At 36.1% G+C, this 22005-nt stretch overlaps 4 protein-coding genes across 5 annotated transcripts; all 4 read right to left on the minus strand.

The window, feature by feature from the left end:
* Window positions 1-5340: 5340 nt before the first annotated feature.
* On the minus strand, window positions 5341-7133 carry LOC116001177. Its single transcript, XM_031241066.1, has 4 exons — window positions 6858-7133; window positions 6300-6731; window positions 5744-6076; window positions 5341-5541 (listed from the first exon to the last, which is right to left on the minus strand). Exons 1-4 carry the CDS (start codon window positions 7131-7133, stop codon window positions 5341-5343), a joined length of 1242 nt encoding a protein of 413 aa, XP_031096926.1.
* A 617-nt stretch (window positions 7134-7750) lies between these two features.
* On the minus strand, window positions 7751-8311 carry LOC116001178. The gene has a single exon (XM_031241067.1). It carries the CDS (start codon window positions 8309-8311, stop codon window positions 7751-7753), a length of 561 nt encoding a protein of 186 aa, XP_031096927.1.
* Window positions 8312-8712: 401 nt separating this feature from the next.
* Window positions 8713-9936, minus strand: LOC116001179 (uncharacterized protein At4g02000-like). Its single transcript, XM_031241068.1, has one exon. The coding sequence runs from the start codon at window positions 9934-9936 to the stop codon at window positions 8713-8715; it is 1224 nt and encodes a 407-aa protein (XP_031096928.1).
* A 7695-nt stretch (window positions 9937-17631) lies between these two features.
* Window positions 17632-21792, minus strand: LOC116000884 (formyltetrahydrofolate deformylase 1, mitochondrial-like). 2 transcript variants are annotated; one of them, XM_031240746.1, is made up of 8 exons: window positions 21567-21791; window positions 21364-21476; window positions 19569-19719; window positions 19404-19477; window positions 19166-19325; window positions 18816-18914; window positions 18653-18739; window positions 17632-18048 (listed from the first exon to the last, which is right to left on the minus strand). In XM_031240746.1, the coding sequence occupies exons 1-8, from the start codon at window positions 21732-21734 to the stop codon at window positions 17902-17904; spliced, it is 999 nt and encodes a 332-aa protein (XP_031096606.1). In that variant the 5' UTR covers window positions 21735-21791; the 3' UTR covers window positions 17632-17901. The 2 variants fall into 2 exon arrangements, with proteins under 2 accessions (XP_031096606.1, XP_031096607.1); XM_031240747.1 differs by having other exon boundaries at window positions 17929-18067; window positions 21567-21792.
* Between the last annotated feature and the right edge of the window lie 213 nt (window positions 21793-22005).

A 22005-nucleotide genomic window follows, 5' to 3' on the forward strand; every position in this document is an offset into this window, starting at 1 on the left:
ACCTCTCGCACGACCTCTCAAACACCTCTCGAACACCTCTCACGCATCCCAAAATCATCTCTACCAAACTCAATAATATTTACTACTCCACAACTCTAAATATTATTTAAGCTTGCATAGTAGACATCTGAACCATTAATCTCCATTACTATATAAATATCCAACATAGACTTTGAATATAAGTTTTTTCCATGTATTGAAACCTTATGTAAATACACCTACCGTATCTGTCTAGTCTTTATGTATGAACATTTGGGGTTTCCCCCTCCTTTTAGATATAAAAAAAAAATACACCTACCGTATTTACTACTGTAATTATTTATTATAGGAATCAACCAAACCCTACCGTCTCCCACTCTCCCCAACAAAAGAAGAAGAAAACTAACTCTCCCCAACAAAAGAAGAAGAAAACTGGTCTGGATAGTATTCACCCATTTTACCGTCTCCCCAACAAAACAAGAAGGCCAGTGGTCCCTTCCAAACTCTCCAACGACACAAAACACTGAAAGGCGATCTTCAGTGGTCCCTAACCCTTTCCCTTTCTAAACAAAAGTGTTTTGTGGTCCCAAATCTCGAATCCATCTCCATCTCACCCCACCCACCAAAAATCTGTTTGTGGTCCCGAGTGAGTCGGCGGCGGTGGTTTGGGTCGCGGCGGCTGTCGACCGGAGACGGGCGATTGAGGGTTTGTAGCGGCGGTCGACGGCGACTCCTTAGCGGCTGACGGCGAGCGGCGAACGGTGCTGTTGACGACGACTCCTTAGCGGCGGTTCACAGTTCACGGCGGCAGTGGTTGACGGTTCACGGCAGGTCCAAAGGTAGTATTTTAGAAAGGAATCAATTAAAAAAACACAGCTTTGGTTTTGTATTCAACAGATCTGAAAATTTTGGTAGCCAAATTGTTTGTTTTTAGATCTGAAAACACAAATTGTTTGTTTTTGCGTAGCCAAATCTGAAAAACACAGCGGTGGCTCTGTTTTGCGTTTTAGGGTTGTTTTTTGCCCTGTTTTGCGTTTTAGGGATGCTTAGTACTCCGTTTTTGGCTGTGTTTAATTAGTTATTTATTTAAATGAAATTATTGTAATGTGAATATAATATTTCGAATGAAGATTAATTAATATTTTAGTTATTTAATATTTTAATTAAAAAAGATTTAATAGTCCCAACGAATGTTAATTTATATTTAATTAAAAAAGATTTAATTTATTTAGCTATATATTAAAGTAGATAATAATTAGTAAAGATTAAAGTTTAAGCAAAGCAACAGAATAATTTATTTGTAATTAAGTAATATTAATTTAATTTCCAAAAAAAAAAGTAATATTAATTTAAATTAGTTATTTAAACCATTAATTAAGAATTTAATTATTCAATATTTTAGCTTAATTAGTTATTTATTTAATTTAAATTATTTGAATGTGAATATAATATTTCGAATTAAGATTTAATAGTTCCAACAAATATTAATTTATACTTTAATCAAACAAGATTTAATTTATTTAGTTGTATCATAAAGTATATAATAATTAGTAAAGATTAAAGTTTAAGCAAAGCAACAGAATAATTTATTTGTAATTAAGTAATATTAATTTAATTTCCAAAAAAAAAAGTAATATTAATTTAAATTAGTTATTTAAACCATTAATTAAGAATTTAATTATTCAATATTTTAGCTTAATTAGTTATTTATTTAATTTAAATTATTTGAATGTGAATATAATATTTCGAATTAAGATTTAATAGTTCCAACAAATATTAATTTATACTTTAATCAAACAAGATTTAATTTATTTAGTTGTATCATAAAGTATATAATAATTAGTAAAGATTAAAGTTTAAGCAAAGCAACAGAATAATTTAATTGTAATTAAGTAATATTAAATTGAATTAGTTATTTAAACTAATAATTAACAATTTAATAGTCCCAACGAATATTAATTAATATTCTAATTAAACATGATTTAATTTTTTTAGTTATTTATTAAAGCATATAATTAAGCAACAAAATGATTTAAATGTAATTAAGTAATATTCAATTGGGCAGAGGTGCAAGATTGTAATGTATTGTCAAAAACATTGAAAATTTTGCTCCTAATAATATGATAATTCGTAATTTAGTTATCAGTGGCCACCTAATTTAAATGATTTTAATGTGTATAATATTTCGAATGAAGATTAATTAATATGTTAATTATTTAATATTTTAAATAAACAAGATTTAATAGTTCGAACGACGATTAATTTATATTTTAATTAAACAAGATTTTTTAAAGTTATTCACTAATGAATATAATAATTAGTATAGAGCCTAACTTTTAGGCTCGTTCAAAGTAAATGAGCATAACAGTTAGGCTCGTTTAGAGAATGAGCCTAAAAGTTAGGCTTGTTCTGAACAATTAGGATTATTGAGTGTACAACTGTTTCTAATTTGCAATTTAGAATGTTAATTATTTAATATTTTAAATAAAAAAGATTTAATAGTTCGAACTACGATTAATTTATATTTTAATTAAACAAGATTTTTTTTAGTTATTCACTAATGAATATAATAATTAGTATAGAGCCTAACTTTTAGGCTCGTTCAAAGTAAATGAGCCTAGTTAGGCTCGTTTAGAGAATGAGCCTAAAAGTTAGGCTTGTTCTGAACAATTAGGATTATTGAGTGTACAACTGTCTCTAATTTGCAATTTAGAATGTTAATTATTTAATATTTTAAATAAACAAGATTTAATAGTTCGAACGACAATTAATTTATATTTTAATTAAACAAGATTTTTTTTAGTTATTCACTAATGAATATAATAATTAGTATAGAGCCTAACTTTTAGGCTCGTTCAAAGTAAATGAGCCTAACAGTTAGGCTCGTTTAGAGAATGAGCCTAAAAGTTAGGCTTGTTCTGAACAATTAGGATTATTGAGTGTACAACTGTCTCTAATTTGCAATTTAGAATAGCATGATTGATATGTTAATTATTTAATTTTTAAATAAACAAGATTTAATAGTTCGAACGACGATTAATTTATATTTTAATTAAACAAGATTTTTTTTAGTTATTCACTAATGAATATAATAATTAGTATAGAGCCTAGGCTCGTTCATTCATTGAATGAGCCTAACAGTTAGGCTCGTTTATTCATTGAATGAGCCTAAAAGTTAGGCTTATTCCTAACAATTATGATTATTGAATGTACAACTATCTCTAATTTGCAATTTAGAATCGCATGATTGATTTGTGATTTATTAATTAGAATAAGTGCATATAATATTTTCGTTATCTTTTACAGTTATGGTTACACGAAGGTCATTGCATCCCGGACCGATGGATCCTTTAGTCCTAACATTTCAGCCAAGGTATCGGTCCAGATTCATATGGACGAACCGAGATTTTAATGCACATATTAAACCGTGCCGTTACGGTGGCCAAGCAGTAGTACCCAGTGATGAAAGGATGATCCATTACTTGCGCCTGGCTGGGTTATACGGCGTATCATATCTTGAACAAATAAGATTGGACCATTCATTGATCGCTGCATTGATTGAGCGTTGGCGGCCTAAGGTTCACGCTTTTCACCTACCGTTTGGGGAGGTAGGTATAACACTTCAAGATGTTGAAGTGTTATTTGGCCTTAAGGTGGACGGACTTGCTGTTACAGGACGTCTTAAACATTCTATCCCAGAATGGAAATAATTGTGTAAGCGTTTGTTGGGATTTACTCCCTTAGATAAATTCCTGACGGAGTCCAAAATAAATTCCACTGCAATTTCACAAGTTCCACAGCTAACTGCGAATAGCACAAATGAAGATGTCCAAGTTTTTTTCTTTTTATATATTTATCTTATTATAACTCAATTTTTTTTTTCTTTTTAGTCATTAACAAATCAAAATTATATTAATTAACTATACACAATTATTACTAGTCATTAATTACAATCATAAATAATTAGTTTAATTAAATAATTAACAAATCATGAATATATTTGCTAAGTAGTATAATTTGGATGTTCAATCTTAATTGCGGTACACACCGATTTGAATTTTTCTTCAAAAATTATTTGCATAAAATTAAACTCCAACTATTTATATTTATTAGATATATAAATTGGATTTATTATTTTATTCATCCCAACATTTCAATGTTTTTTTTTGAACTAAAATAAAACTAAACTTTTTGCCGTGTGAATTTAAAAAATCAAGCCAATTGCTAAAGTATTCTACTATTATATAACATATGTATTTGTTTCAGTATTTTCCGGTATTTTGATTTTTTTTAATAACTATGAATGAGCCCTTAGGCTCATTCTCATTGTTGAAAAGTCAATCAAGCCTAACAGTTAGGCTCTTTTCCCTTATTGGAGAACCATCCCAATTCCTCCCAGTTTTGGGAAACCATATTTCCCACGATCCATGGTGAGTAATTGACTCAATATTTCGATGCTTATGAGAGTCCATGTTTGAAATTTTGGGACAGCAGAACTACGACATAAAATTCCAAGTTAGGCCATCAAGTAACAAGAAAAAGTAGAGATAATGGGCCCTGTGACTGGTTTTAATTCCCCAAGTTAGACAAGTGACCAGTCTCTATCTTAAAGATCCCGAGATTATGTCTTACATAACCCAGTTCTCATCTTTGAAATGACAGTATTTGTAACATGGATAAGGTAATCATAGGTGGCTAGGTTCATGATAAGCATTTGGAAAACTAGGAATAGTATGAAATCTCACCAATGCTACTTGAAAAGAACTTGACACTCACTAATTAACTGAACTGAACCAAATTCACAGATTATGGTGTGCAGCAAAGTAAAGAAGTCCCGGGGACTCTACTAATAATATTTGGCTTAGTATGTTAAGGGTAAAAATTGGTTGTTATTTTTTTTGAAATTAAAAACGACGATTTTATTAATAAATATCAGATAACAAAGGATCAACAATGAAAGACGGAGGGGAAGAATTCCACTCCGTACGTTCAGGCAAGGAAAGGGATTCCCGCGCTAACAGGTGGGCAATTCGGTTCGCTGAACGCTTAACATGAGAGATAGTAACATCAGGGGTAGATGACAGTAAATCTTTTACATCAAGAAGGATGAGATCAAAATGGGAATCACATAAGGGAGAATTAAGACATTGAGTAACAAGTAGAGCATCCGTTTCAATATGGCAGTGTGAGATGTGGTTAGATTTAAGCCAACTGAGCGCTTCACGAACCGCAATAGCTTTTGCTTCCTTAACCGAATACAAGTCGTGCCATGGTGTGCTAACAGCTGCCATGAAACCTCCCTGGTCGTCCCGCAGGATCTAGCCGAAACCCATGCGACCTCTTGCCAAGTTTACCGAAGCATCAACGTTGAGCTTTAGATATCCTTGGAGCTGGCTTCTTCCATTTGATGATGGTGGCAGGGTGTTGTGGAGGGGCGAATTCATCAGTAGCGTGATTAGAGGACCATTCCTTCAGATGCGATGTAGCTCTAGCCACAATGGAAGCAGGCGAGTGGTTTGAGTTATTCCAGACCTTCAGATGCAAACCAGACATACTAACAGACTGTAAGTAGGAGGCAACTGTTGAATTTATCCAAAAGCTTCAAGTTGTTGATGAGCCAATCTCCAATGGAATTTACGCCCGAAGATGAAGTTTGAAGGGAAGAGAGATTCCAACATTTTAATGCAAAAGGGCACTGTGCGAACAGATGGAAAATACTCTCATCTGCCTGGTGACACAAATGACAAATGGGGTTGCAGTTGACCTTCTTGGCACGGAGCAAGTCAGCAGTGGGAAGGCAAGATGCACATTCCTGCCACATGAAGGATTTCACTTTAGGTGGGACTTTGAGTTTGCAAAGAATTGCCCATTCCAACTTACTCGCTGATGGCTGCTCACCCATGAGGAGTCGGTAACAACTTTTGACAGTGAAGTGCCCACGATCTTCTCCCATCCAGACAAGCTTGTCATCTCTATCAGATATGGGAAGGGGGATATTGGTGATCAAGGAAGCGTCTCTATTGTTGAAGATGTCAAAGATAATCTCTGAGTCCCATTGCAGGGGATTGTTAATGAAGAGGGAGGAGACATATGCGTCCTGCAAAAAAAGGGAAGGGTGGTGTGGAGATCCAGGGGTTAGTGTCGTCCGCTAACCATTTATCATTCCAGATTTTGATTGAGCTGCCATTGCCAACTCTCCAGCGAGTGTGACATCTGATGGTGTCTCTAGTTGTGAGTAGGCTGCTCCATATAAAAGAAGGGTTGCTGCCGAGTCTAGCATCAAGAAAGGTTGCCCCTGGGTAGTATTTGGCCTGAAATACTCTGGCAGCGAGGGAGGAAGGATTCTGGATAAGACGCCAAACCTGTTTGCAGAGAAGGGCTTTGCTAAAAAGATCAAATTGATGAAAGCCGATTCCTCCCCAGTCCTTGGGTGTGCAGAGCCTGGACCATGATTTCCAGCAGATTCCCTTGTAGTTGCCATATTCAGTTCCCCACCAGAAAGCATTAATTGCACACACGATGTCTCTCACAATGTCCTTTGGAATAAGGAACACACTCATGGCGTAGGTAGGGAGAGCCTGAATAACGCTTTTGATGAGCACTTCCTTTCCAGCCCGTGAGAGGAACTTGTGATTCCACGAACGGATTTTGGAAAGAACTCTGGTTTTGAGGAAGCCCAAAATATCCTTTTTGTTTCTACCAATTAGGGAAGGTAACCCGAGGTAAGAACTGAAATTCCCTACTCCATTAACCTGCAAAATGTTACAAATAGAGGATTTCAAGATGTCACAAACATTTGGACTGAAAAGGAGGGATGATTTATTAAAGTTGATGAGCTACCCAGACGCTCTGGCGTAGTTGTCCAGTATTGTTTTCACAGAATGGATCTCCGGGATAGCGACTTTACAGAACAAGAAGCTATCATCGACGAAAAGAAGGTGTGAGATCTTCGGAGCACCGCGGGCAACCTGGATGCCGTGAAGGAGGCCGTTATCCTCTGCAATCTTGATCATAGCACTGAGGCCTTCTGCTATAATGATAAATAGGTAGGGGCTGATGGGATCACCCTGCCTGAGCCCTCTGGAGGGAACAATCGGGCCTATCAAACTGCCGTCGTGAGAGATGTGGTAATCAACGGTGGAGGCGCATTCCATGATAAGACCGATCCATTTTTCGTCGAAGCCGAGCTTGCGTAACATAGCATGAAGGAAAGGCCATTCGACCCGGTCGAATGCCTTATGGGATTGCCTTCTTAGGTATTAGGACAATGTGGGTGCTGTTGAGGCCCTGAGGGAGCTTACCAGAGGCGATGAAGTCATTGCATAGTTGAGTGACGTCTGTACCAAGGATATCCCAGAATGCCTGGTAAAAATCGGGGTTGAAACTGTCCAGTCCTGGTGATTTATCCGGGTGCATGGAGAAGACGGCGCGTTTAACCTCCTCACTGTTGGTGGGCCTTAGAAGTAGCTGATTATGGGAGTGGGTGATTCAAGGATTGATACAATTCATAACAGGGGTGAGGTCTCCAGGGGAAGTTTCGAACAGGCTGGAGAAATAATTCAGAATTAATTCATTGAGTTCTGGACCTTTTTCCACCTAGTCACCAGCTGAATTTCTTAGCTTGTTAATGGTGTTGTTTCTTCTTCTCTTTGTGACAGAATTGTGGAAGTAACGGGAGTTAAGGTCCCCATTTTTGTGCCAAAAGGATTTAGCCCGTTACTTCCAATATGTGTTCTGCTGGTGGAGGAGGTGAATACAATTTCTTTGCGCCTCAGAGAAGGCAAGCATGCCTAGCATGGTAAGACCGATTTATGAAAGCATCCATCTGTTTTAAGCAAAAATCAATATTAGGCTGGAAGTCTCTGGTTAACTTCCTGCCCCAATCCCAAAGAGCTTTGCTGCAAGAATCTAGCCTGGAGATTAGACTAGCACCCCTTGAGGCAGACCAGGATTCGACAACAAGCATGCGACAATTAGCTTCTTTGATCCACAAGTTTTCAAACCGGAATTTTGCCCTCCTTCTGTGTCTAGATGTGGGAATTGGTTTCATGAAGATGGGGAGGTGATCACTCACCAGAGTAACAACCGATTCGACCATAGCCTGTTCAAAAAGATTCAACCAAGATTGAGACACAAGGACTCTGTCAAGACATTCTTTGACCCAGTGCTGTGTACCTCTGTCTCTATCCCAGGTGTATTTGTGTCCTCTAATTTCAACATCGGAGAGGCCGGAGGACTCGATTGCCGAGTTGAAGCCTTCCATGAGCCAACGCAGCTGCGGGTTGCGACCAATCTTCTCGCTGGGGCATCTAATGTCATTGAAGTCCCCCATAATAGCCCAAGGGAGGTTGCTGCGAGAAGCTAAGTCACGGAGAAGCTACCACGATTCAAGTCTCCTTGCTCTGTCCGGATGCCCATAAAAACTGGTGAATCTCCATAAATTAGGGATGTCAGGGAGAGATAAGTTGACGTCAATGTGATTGTGAGAGTAACTTTGAAGTGAGGCAGAAACATTGTCAGCCCATAGGAGCGCAAGGCCACCACTATGGCCAACACAGTCCACAATGAAAGAACCAGAGAGGCCAAGTTTGGATTTGAGGGAAAGGAATTTGTTGGATGTGAGAAGAGTTTCCATAAGAAAAACAACAATGGGCTTCTTGAGGTGGATAAGATCCACAAAAAATTGAACTGTCACCGGGTTCCCGAGCCCGCGACAGTTCCAAGCTAGGAGACTCATTGATCCGGGCGGGCCTGTGGCACAGGACCTGCTTCCAGCAAGTTTTTTGACCCGCTCAGTTGAAGAAAATCATCATGGTGGAAGGTGAAGTTTGTGACATGGACTGGCCCGAAGTCCGACTTCTTTCTCTTGAACCTAGTCTTTTCATTGTTGGGGTTTGGGAGTGACCAGGGTATAATCCCATTAACCAGGTTCTCAGGCAGAGTGCCCCTAGTCATGTCGCCACCTTGCATTAAATTTTTGCCATGCGAAGGGAGAGGATCATTAATGTTGTGCATGACTCCAGGCTGGAAAGTTGGGGATTGTGTACTTGTCAGCTCCCTCTGAGCTGAAGTTTCCTCATAAGGAATGTCTGTTTGTACTGGGCATCCGTCAGGGGTGGAAGATGCCTTTTGTGTTGCTTCATTTGTCTGCCGGCGAGGTAATTCTGGAAGAATCCATCGTTGACCTGAGGTTGGCTGGGCTCTCCGGCCGTTGGCTCTAAGCTCAGGGCTGTAGTTCCGTTCCACCTTCCCAGCATTTGGTTCAAAGAGAATATCACAATCATTTTCGTTGTGGCCGATTATACCACAGAGGAAGCAAAAGGTTGGTAGCCGTTCGTATTTGAAGTCAATGTAGAAGGGGTCACCGGTTGCGGGTTTAACATTCATCTTCCTTCTGAGAGGTTTTGAGACGTCGATCCGAGCCCTGACACGTAGGAAATCTTTCCAGAGACCTCCGAGGACATCAACATCTGCCGTTATGAACATACCGAGGTAGGCACCAATCATTTCTGCTGTTTTGGTGGTTTGCATACCAGATGGAATGTTGTACGCCTGGACCCAGAAGTCGGCGTGGGTGAGGAGGATTCCATGAGGGGATGTGTTTGGTTTAATCTGCTTGAGAAGGAGCAGGCTTTGGTCATAGGACCAAGGACCATTGTTGAGAACTTTGTTGATATCGATTTCATGGACAAAGTAGAAGAGGTATAGGTTGGAGGAAACTTCTCTTGCTATCATGCCTTTCTTTGGTCTCCATACTGAGGCCATGGTATCTCTGAAGAAGTTGAAGTGAGTTGTCTTTTCTGTAAGGAGTTTGCCAACCAAAATGTAGGGAGTTTCAGTCAGACTGTCTGAGTTGTCCCCTGCCTCAATAGAAAATTCCACTTCTTCTTCATCCCTAATAGACATGTTTGAGTAGTCTCTGGCCAGATCTTTAGGCTGCATGCTGCTGGACGCCATACTGGAGTGCTAGTGTTTGTAAGGGTAAGTGGGTGGGGGTTGCTTGTGGAGAGTTTGTGTGGGGGTGCTGTGTTGGCTTGCGTTGTGTTTTGATAGTGGGAACATTCTTCATTAAGGATACGAGGTTGGTAAGGAGTAAAAGCTGGTGGTTGAGATGTTGAGTGCAGGAAATACGAAGTAAATGCTGGTGATTGAGTTGGTGAAGATAAATCCAGTAGGTGAGAAGAGGTAAATGCTCATCAATGGGGATGAGAGGAAGAACTCATCAAAGGGGATGAGAGTAAGAACTCTTCCATCCAAATATTAATGTTCATATGAATCCAAACAATGTTTTTAATAAAGCATCCATTATATATATTTATAAACACTTACAATTGTTGAGAAGTCATTTTCTATGATTGCACACAATTAAAAAAAAAAGATAAATATTTTTTTTTGTATTATATACAATATATATTTAAGGGTGTGTTTGGTAACCTGTAAAATGACTTCCGGAAAATGTTTTCCGAGTTTTCGGTGTTTGGCAACATCTAGAAAATGCAGTCAACGGAAAATGTTTTCCGTTGACTAAGGAAAATCAGTTCATTTTTCCGGAAAATGACTTACGTAATTTTTTTTCCGTAAATCATTTTCCGGAATCGCCAGAATGACCGTTCCGCATGTTCTCGATCAAAACCAACCCATATCTTATATCATCCATGACCGAAAATGAACCAAGAGGTGGAAAATCGTGAGAAACTGGCGGAACTTTTCGCCGGAAACCTGTTGTTTTACATTTTTTTTTTAATTTGTTTTTTGAGTTTTTAATTCTATTTTTTAATAAATAATAATATTATAATTTTAAATATTTTAAATAAAATAATTACAATGTTTAATTATACAATTCTACCCATTTTCCAGAAAATGAACCGAACACACAAAGACAGTTTTCCAGAATACATCCAAACACTGGAAATGAAACTATTTTCCGGAAAGTGACTCATTTTCCAGAAAACATTTTCCAGAAGTCATTTTCCTACTTTCCAAACGGACCCTAAGTGAATTTGGTTAAAAACGACAAAAAGAATTTTCCATAGTACACTATCTCTAAAGTTGAATTTATTTAAGTTGAAGACTTTCGCTAAAATATTGATTTGAAAAATTAATATTTTATTTTGACTCAAAAAGAATATTTTAAAGAAAATGCAAGTTTTTCATAATTGGAAGCTATGTGATGTTATGAGAATTGTTGTGAATTTGTTAATTTATTTTATGAGTTGAGGAGTGCCCGTAAGGAACAATCCTCGGGTACTAGGCACTATGGTGTGTCCTGTTGAGACGGGTCTGTGTACCCTAATTTCAGGAGTAGTCAGCAGAAACCTTATCCTGGCTACTAGGGCTGGTAACTTCCCGTTGAGGTTTGGAATCCTCATTCGGGGGCGTGCACACTTAAGGTTAGAGTCCGATTTCCATTGTAAATGGGAAATTCTATGAAGTGTTCAGTTTAGGTATACTGTTCACTAGGGCCTGAATCCAGAGGACCCTGTCCCATTATGTTGTTGTTGCGCATATGTTTTTACTTTACCTAATATTTTTATTGAGTTTTCTTAATTATGGCATTGCAGCTGAGCTTTGAAAATGGTAAAGTATGTTTGCAATTTTAAAAAAAATATATATATATATATATATATTTTTTTTTTCTTTCGGGGCGAGCAGTCCCTTACTTAGCAAGTTTTGCTAACCCCTTACTTTCTTGTTATGTTTTGAAATCTCTAAATGAGTAACATGTGATGTTTGATATGATTTGCGGTAAGAGTGCGGTAAAACGAGATCCCGAAGGCTTTTCAAGGCTTAGAATCTTTGTATTAGGGATTTCTGATGTTATTTTTGAATTAAGACTCTGAACGTTGCTTTTATTTTTATGGATTGAGTTGGTTTAGCCTTGCATCTAGCCAAGTAGGGTTAGGTGTGGCGGTAGCCCCCGTGAAATAAAGTACTTTAGTTTTATTTATTATGGACTTGAAATAAAGGGTATGCTAAAATTCTAATTATAGTAAGTCCATTTATAGTAAGTTCGGGAATCGAAAATTTGGGGTGTTACAAAGTGAGAAGTACTTTTTCCTACTGTAGGGTTGACAGGAAGTTGTGATTGATGAGCAACCTCTTCTTTCCCTTCGGGCTGCTTTCCTGGAGCGCGACTTCCTTGTCCCTCCATGATACTTCCTACCCTATCATCAAGGGTGTTGATTCGTTTCTCTTAGTTTTGAAGGACCATAGTCATTCCTTCAAGATTCTTAAAAATTCTAGCTAATTGCTCTTCCACGGACTCAGTGTTAGTCGCCATGCAGGCATGGCAGTATAGATATGCGTCTATTCAGGCGCAGCCTTCCACAATGGATTTGGTGGAGATAAGGGGGAAGTACTCCCGCTACTAGCATTCCCCTGCATAGAAGTTGGACTACCACCATCGGTAGCTCCCTTAGGAGAGGGCGGACTCCCAGCATAAGCAGTTGCCTTTGGGGCAGCTGGGGCATTATCAAGCCTTTGAACCACCCTTCATATCATGGAATGAGGTTCAGGTAGTTGGACCCCCAAGCTTTTGGTGTGGTTCTTGGTCAGCGGACCTTGCGTTTTCTGAGTAGCGTTGGCGCTAGCTAGAGGCGCAGACTTGGAATTGGTAGCTTGGGCATAAGTCCTCCTGAACATGGGGTTGTTCGATGCCACTGAACGCACTGGTAGAAGTAGTTTAGTAGTAGAGAGATGAGAGGCAGAGTTTTCTCACTGGCGTGCCAAAATATGTAAATGCAAAAAATTTGAATTTTATAAATGAAATTCAAAGTGTATCGATTATAAGAAAGTGTGTATCAAATGAGAAAGTGGTACAGTCTCTGTATAGAAGTCCTCTGATTCTCTACTAGAAGTATGTCAATTGGAAGTGTGCCGAATTCGGAGTATGCCGAATTAGAAATATGCCGAGTTTAAAGTATGCTGAACTGGAAGTGTGCCGAATTATGTCGATTGGAAGTGTACTGAATTCAGAGTATGCCTAATTGGAAGTGTGTTGAGTTTAGAGGTGTGCCCAGTTCAGAGTATGCTGAATTGAAAGTGTATTGAGTTCGGAGTATGCCGAACTCGGAAGTGTTCCTTGCTGAAGGGCCTCCGGAGTTAAATAGCTTGTTCTTCAATGAAGGGCTTATATGCAGCTTGATCTTCAAAGAAGGGTTTCCGGTGCTTAAAAGGCGTATTCCTCAGTGCAGATATACTGCGGGGGTGTTCCAGATGATATCCTACCGAGATTTCGACAAAGCTTCGGTATGCAGATCTTCAGAGCTCCCTTTCCTTGAAAATGAAACCACTATTTATAGTGGTGGGTGTGTAGAGAAAATCTAACAACCCTATCCATTTGGATCATTCCTATATTTAATTTAATTATTTTAATTAAATATAAGGAATGTATCAGGACACTATCACGTCCAAGTTCATCATTTCATATTTTCGAACAAATATAATATTCACAATTTCCCCAAAATTATATAATCCACATATAATTTTGATGGGCCAAATCAAGTTAAACCCATCAATTTAAGCAGTCTAATTGACCCAATAGTCTGGTTCAACAAAATTAATTATTCCTTCAATTTTAGCCAGCAATCCAGCAGACAATTACTCTTAATTAATTAATAAGACCAATTAATTATTTATTGAGCCATTTAATTAACCCAATTAAATAAATAGCATCTCAACTTAATTAATTAAAGCAATTAATTTAACAACCAATTATCTGTCACGGCCCGATAACGTCACTTAATTTTTCAATGCTTACAACCTCAATTTTATCTTTCTTAGATAAGGTCAAAACATAGTCTTGCTGTTGAATCAACTTGAGTCTGTTCGAGCTAATATTTTTTAGGATAAGTTGAGCTCTTGCCAAATCAATTGCTATAGTAAATCAGCGTATTCAGAAGACTGCAGATTAGTAGAAGTGAAAATTGAAGAAGGTAACAGTGGACCAGTATAGTCTACTTATAGAGTAATTCAGTAGTCTCTTATCAGCTGGGTCTTAAATCTATTTTTAGATATTGTCCTAAGGCACTCTATCAAAGGAAAATCAAGTATTCTAGAAGTTTGAAGAATGATGAGAAGAAGACACTTGTTGATTTTTCGGACTTAGGTAAAGATATGACAAGTGATGCACATTTGTTTTCAAATTTACGCTCAATTTGAGGAAAATGACAAAAGTGGTTAAGGAAGAAAACAAATAGTACATTGCAACACATTGAAGTGTTATGACAGAATTATACACCTATCACAACGGGAGGCAATGGTTAGATTCGAATTTTTAGAAGAATTCCAAGTCTGACTTCCCCTCTATGTATAAGACTCCAGGCTTTGAAAAGTAGCACACGTTAACTAGCTAGCTTGCTTGAAAAAATTATGTGAGGCAGAAACTTTTCAAGTGCGAGACAGAGAAAGAGCTTCATAGACATATCCAAAAGCAACTCAAAGTTTTCAGTGAACATCAAGTTTCATGTCCATTCATTTGTGAAAACAAAAAACAACCCCTTACTTTTTGTTTGGTGTTGGTTGCTCTTTACTCAAGGCGACTTTGTGGTTGACCCTTGGAGTAGAACCTAGGTGTTGAAGATCGACAAGAGAGGACATCCGAATCGAGGGAGCACCATCCTTGGCTAGTAGTGCTTTGTGGATACACTATGTAGTCTCACTTGTATTTGTGCATAAAAATACTAGTGAAACCTCCTTGGATGTTAAGGAGAAGAGTGGAGTAGACTTTGTCCGAACAACTATAAAAATCTTTGTCTCTATCTCTTTATATTTCCATACGTTACCTTTCAGCTCTTTACTTTGTTTCTCTTTTAATTGAATCGGTGTCACATATGCTTGCAAATTATTTTCAACTGATTTGATCAGCTCATTCCAAAACAAAACGTGTTGCATTTTATTTATAAGACTTCTGCTGCCTATTACCAGTTGACTACTTGGTAGCACGCTTTGTTTGAAAAACTTTTCTTTCTACCTCCCCCAAGACTTTTTACTCTCTTGGGACCAACAGAATTATGCCATGAAGACGTTCGTCAGAAGGCGAAAAATCTTAGTAAATCTATAGGTTCACCAAATGATCATAATACTGGAGATGTAGAACGACTAGACATAAATATCTTTAGGAAATGACAATAATTTGGTTGATTTAGAAATTTCCATGAATTTTATAAATATGGAGAAATTTATATTGCAAATATTATTGTTGTTGACAAAACAAGTGCCTTTACAATTGCTCACATTATATGACAATCTAGATCCCAGAGCTAGGCACCAAAAGCACCTTGACTGATTAATGTATAAATGAGCAATTAAGGCATAACTTAGCTCGCTAAATAATGTATTTTCTTTATAGGACTTACACCATTGAATGTTAACCCTGTACGTTACAAATGAGTGTTTGTATGAAAGAGAAATAAGAATAATAAGGTGGTGCGATATAAAACGAGTTTTGTAGTCCAAAGGTCCACGTAGAGACCCAAAATTAGTTTTGATCAAATACATTATTTTCCCACAATAGATGACATTAAGTTCTTCTATATAATATCATTGGCAGTGATTAATAAATTTAGATATGCAGTTGATAAATGCCATGACCGCATATTAATGAGTCTTTAGACACTAACATTTATTTGAAAAGGTCCTTGGTGGATTTAAAATTCTGGAAATAAGAGAAAATAAAAATCACAACACGTATAATGTTATATTATGAATGTTTTGTGTGTCTAGGAATAGTCAACAGTTGACTGAGTGATTTCTTCCTGAAGAAGGAATATGTAAATGATATGTGCTATTATGTGCTCATTAAAGAGTTGTTAATGTAGTTATTTATTTATTATCTCAGTCCATGTTGATGGTATAAATACGATTGAAATGCATAAAGATTTTGATGATATTAGCTCATACCTAAAGACAGAGTTTGAAATTAAAGACTTATTAAAACCAAATATTGTCTCGACTTGCATATCGAGTATTTTCTGGAAGGAATGTTATGCACCAGTTAGCCTACATTGAAAAATGTCTTGAAGATGTTTTATATGGATAAGTATGATGGACTTATCATTATTGACGGTTGTCCAATAATCTCTTAATCATTATTAACGGTTGTCCAATAATCTCTTGAAGTAGATAAGGAACTATTTAGACTCGAAAAGGATAATGAGGATATTTTGGGACCCAAAGTCCATTACTTCATTTTCATTGGAGCACTAATTTAAGACTAGAAGTTCCATAATCGCACAAGTCCTGAAATTGTATTTGTAATGAAACTGTTAGCAACATTTAGTGTTCCTCCTACGATGAAATATTGAAATGGTGTTTAACACATCCTCCGGTATCTTTGAGTTACAAAAGAGTTTGAGATTTATGCGAGAAACCAAGGTATGATTTTGATGGCTTCTTGGGTACTGGTTGTTTTCTTTGATCCCCATGATGTCAAGTCTCAAACTGGTTATACTATGTTTTACCCCCAATGTCTTATATGAGGATACTAAAGTTTGTGTTGCACAAATTAGAAATTGTTATGTGAAGGAATATTTGACAAAACATATATAGCGTCAAAATTCAACCCACATGAGTTCTAGAAGAGTCACGAGATTATTATAGATAATGTTCACTCTAGTGACAATCTTGAAGATTGTACCATATTCCTTTTCTACACTTATTTTGAAACAATGTTTTATAATATTAGAACATGTAGGCTTTGAAGAGTGTTATGGAGTGACATTTACTTGAATCAATCATAAAGATTGGGTCCTGAAGACCAATAGTTGTACTCTTTTTTCCTTATTGAATTTTTACATAATTTTCTTAATTAAAAGTTTTTTAACGAGGCAGCTAGTGCAACATGAGCACACATATATGATGTACTATTTTCCTAAACTAGATTTTTTCCCATTGGATTTTTCTAATGATATTTTTAACGAGACATGAATATGATATAGTAATGTCCAAGTGGAGTGTTGTAAATAAATATATGTGGACATTACTAGAAGTATTATATTATGATAATACATCTTCATCTTTTATAGAGTTGTTATACTGAAACTCTATAAATCATGTATATATTGGATTGATGAATAATAAAATATTGATGATTTTCTCTGTATCTCGTCTTCTCTTTACTTTCATGTATATATATAGTTATATTGAAATTCTATAAATCATGTATATATTGAATTGAAGGATGAATAATAAAATATTGATAATTTTCCATCTCATATTCTCTTGTTCTATTTTACATCAGTCTTGACAATGTTTAAATTTTCTTTTTTTCTTTTTTTCTTTTTATTTTGAATGACTTGTAAATTTTAAAAAAATTTCTTTTTTTTTTTATTTTGAAAGACTTGCAAATCAAAGTTGCAGTAACTTTTGACGAAATATTTGACTTTTTGTATAATAATTATATTATATTATTACTATTAAATTTTGAATGGGAGTTTAAATTTCTGGTGTATAGAGAAAAATAGTACATAGTAAGACACGCTTTTGAATGCAAGTATTGCATGGGTACACACAAGCTTAGAATTTGCACCCAAAAAGAGTCTTCAACCAAAAATAAAATATAAAAAAATCTACCAACAAAGTTTCAACAGTTAAAACTTTACAATTAAACACTTGAACATTAAAAATAATGAATGCAAAAAATCAAAATGATTATTCAGCAAACTTGAAACATTAAAAAATGCTTACATTCAGCTATAGATGCATTGAGTAAAAAAGGAATTAAACCAAGAATACAACATTGGGCTACACCAAATATTATTGATTTTAGAGTGAGAGTTGGTATCTTTACTGCACAGATGTGGACTTTCCAGTAGGTATCTGTAAGAATTAGTGGTATGTTCAATTTCATGAACTTCTAAAATATTGAACTAACTGTATTTTTATCTGACATACAATTATCCTTTCCCCTTCTTCCTGGCACTGTCAAAACACAACAGTCTTGTTTCTCTCATAAGGTAAAACACGCAATTCACAGTATGACTTTATTGCTTTAGCAAGACACCGTTTCTCAAGTTCCTCAGACCTCTGTACAAAACTCCGCAGATTATCTCTATGGGAAACTCTTTCAACCTGGAAAGATATAAAAGGCCTATATAATTGTCATACCATGCAAATTCACCTAGACATATGAGTACGAGAGATCAAGGATACTCAGTATGCATACAAAACATTATTATGCTGTACTTTTCTTTAATAATAGGACTAACATGATGCCTAAAGACAATAATAAATGAATAACCGCCAAGGATTCAGCAAGACCATTGTCAATTTCTCATAGTTGAATATGAAACCATCAAATACATAATTGTTTTCCCCTTTTTTAGCAAAAGATAGGACTCTTACAGTCTTACTAAAAAGACACCTGAATTTATCAATTTATCAATTCTTGAACAGGTAGACCGTAATGTACCTAGGCTACATGTGGCCTGTGAGAAAGCCACATTAACCTGAATATTCTTGTTATAAAAATAATTTGAAAATCATTATAGAATCTAAACATTATTGATACAATTTGAACATTATATAATAGGGCATATATGGCGGTATGACATGGCTTGCCTAATAATTTGCTTCAGTTTATGATTGTTGCACCAATCAATTTTAAGTGCCATTTATGGAAAAAATAATCTAGAAAAGATGAGATAAAAGGCATATTTCAAGACAATGGTATTACCATCTGTTCAATGATTGGCCCATCATCAAGTTCTTCAGAGACAAAGTGAGTTGTTGCACCAATCAATTTAACACCAGCATCAAAGGCCTGTTAACATTGTATGGCAAGAACAACTTACGTTGAATGCATTGAATTTGGAAATATCAATAGACTAAAAACGAACCTGCCTAGCCGGCTTCCCACCCTTGAATGATGGAAGCAGGCCATGGTGAATGTTTATAATGTCTTTCCTATATTTGCTCAAAAAGTCTCCAGACAGTACCTACAGAAAACAGGGGAACATCAATCACAGTGATTACAATGATGATCAGTCATCAAGAAACAAGGACAGACAAATATTTGAACAATTAAAAAAAGAGTATCAATAAAGCTAAAAACAAAGAACAAGCAAAAAAATATGTTTGCCAGCCATGAAAACTTGAATCCAAAATATTAAACAAAAAGACCAAAAATTCTTCACCAAGATATTGACGTCATTTAAATACACTTCGAATTAAAGACTATTATTTTTACCTGCATGTATCTTGCAAGGACTAAAAAGTCAGTGTCCTGAACTAATTCCAAGATCTCTCCTTCTCTTTTATTATCATTACTGGTTTGCAAATAATGATATGGAATTCCATGTCTTTCAAGAAATCGAATGACATGGGTGTTTGAACTTCTATCATGATTACTGTAGACAAGATGATCAAGCATTGTGAATAATTCTTCTTAAGAAAATCTTAAAGATTAAGAATTCCTAAACTTTTACCTGATTACACAAGTTATTTGAACAGGAAGCCTTCCATCCTGCCACCCATGCAGTAAATCTACAAGACAGTGGTCCTGCATAACATATTGAAAGCAATGACAATATGCTCAAAATGGTGCTCATAACTTCACTATTTAGCTCCCAGTTCATCTTAAGAACAAAAACCTGCTTTGATGCAAGAACTGCAATCTTATACTTTGGATCCATAGTTGGCACTCGAACGACAGACGTCATTGCATTAAACATCTTTGATAGCTTTAGGAAGTCCTCATCCATTTGGACTCGTGGCCATTTAGCAGGATTAAACACAAATTCACTGTAAGTTGCAACACGAATTAAATTATAGCAGGAAAGAGAACATGCATGCACTTATTCCAAATGTGTAGTATATTAATTTCACCATTAGTTAAGTTAGTTATTTGAACCAATTATTTGACCCTCAACATCACAAGAGTATAAATTAAACAAATTTTAAGTATTGAAAGCCAATAAATCAGGAAGAGAACATGGCACACTTAGGAAATTATCACTTAAATTTAATGCAAAAATACTGCGTTACTTACAATCCTGTTTGAGATAGTTCTACTCCTGTCTTACACAAGTGAAATCACATGAAGAGCTTTGGTTTTTATTTCTTTCCTTTTCGGTCAAATCTAGTGATGCACTTATCAATTTTAATACATGTAGGTGATTTGTAAAATCAAGCTAAGAATCTAAGGTTGATGTGCTAACTTGAAATCACCTTGCTTGATTTTTCTCCGCAAAACACAAAAACCTCATTATTGTTTTGGAACAAGCTACTTTTAGCACAATCTATTAAGTGGAGCTATTGCAGAAACCTACAGAGTTTTTTTCCTTGCTATGAACATATTTGGACAAAAAGTACCCCAGGAAATTATATTGAAAAGTCAAAGTATGTGGCTAGTTTACTTTATAAAAAGAATTGCTCCATAACTAGTATTTAAAGAGAAAATAAATCAAAATGTTGTGCATCCTTTTTACATAACTTATTTTACAAAGACAGACTAAAACTGTTTCCTTTTTTAACAGTGAAACTCATGTGATCTCCATAACGTATGCCTGATGAACTAATAAAAAATTGGGGCATATGGATATGTGTTCTTGGAGAATACATTCTCAATTTGAGCAATAATAGTATGTAGCCTCTTGCATAAAAATGAAATGAAACGGTGCATTAGAAGTGAAATGCTTCAAGGATAAACGATACTGTATAAAGCAAACTCTTACAATGAAGCAGTTGATAAATTTTTAAGCATAAACAATATTATGTAAACTCTCACATCCTAGTGGAAGACACCAATACCCAAAACAACATTGTAATACCAAATGCTAACAAATCTTACAACAAAATACCTCTGCAATCAATCAACAAATTTACATAATCCAACAAGGCAAAAACTTGTGTGAAACCGTCTCACAAGTCCTTGTCCGTGAGACGGGTCGGGTCAATATGAAAATGTAATACTAATCAGGAATAAAGTATTTATTACTTGCATGGGAAAGTGTAATACTCTTGAAGAAAAATGTAATACTTTATTACATTTTTCCTCAAAAGTATTACATTTTCCATAAGTAACAAACACTTGCTAACATTACTTATAATGGGAAGTGTAATACTTTTGAGGGAAAATGTAATACTTTTATAAAATATAAAAGTATTACATTTTTTAAAAAAGTATTACACTTTTCCAAATAACAAATATTTTATTCTTGATTAGTATTACATTTTTCAATAAAAGTATTACATTTTCATATTGATCCAACCCGTATCACGAATAAGGATGTATAGGACGGTCTCACACTTGTGTGAGCCATCCAACAATAATTGGCACATAGCAAAGCAATTAGCTTAAATCTAATAAACTCTTACCAAAACAATAACAATAACAAACTAATCAGTATGCAAGCCGGGAAAAAAACATAAAGAATTACAGCAGACCTTCTTGAGTAAAAGACATGCTTATCTTCCGGCACGAAGACATCAGCATTGAGGATGTTTCCACCCCTGGAAGCAATGCAATCCGATAGCTTTGCAACTATCCCCACTTCATCCTAATTCGCAAAAAAGCATTCGTTTTCCATTATTTAACATGCGATAATCATATGTTCGGGGTCCATTAAATTTAAAAATAAGAAACTTACGGGGCAGTGGAAAACGTGAATTCCATGGATGAGGGAAGGAGAGGTGGAGCAGTCGAGGGACTCGCCGGCGACATTCAGAGATCCGAACGGCCGATTTGTAATCCCAAAAACTTTGGGAGGTAGGCCGGAAGAGGACACCGCTCTGCGGAGGAGGAGGAGGAGGCTCATTTCTACGCCTCCTCCCTCACGGGAGATGTGAGTGTGTATAATTTTTCCCGTTTTTTTCTCTTAACGCCTAACCACCACTCGATATTGGGCTTTGTCTTCACCTACATTTTTCAGGCTTTCCAATTTTACGACGTCGTAATGCACAGCGGTTAAGTTTTGGCTCTATGTCCAAAAGGACCAAAAGCAACTCATTTAAGTCACTAGTAGGACAAAAACTTTGTAGTCAAATGACATGAAGTGACCGAACAATCATTATTGCATGGACCATAAA

This window comes from Ipomoea triloba, chromosome 13 (genome assembly GCF_003576645.1).
Source record: "Ipomoea triloba cultivar NCNSP0323 chromosome 13, ASM357664v1".
Lineage (NCBI taxonomy): Eukaryota > Viridiplantae > Streptophyta > Magnoliopsida > Solanales > Convolvulaceae > Ipomoea > Ipomoea triloba.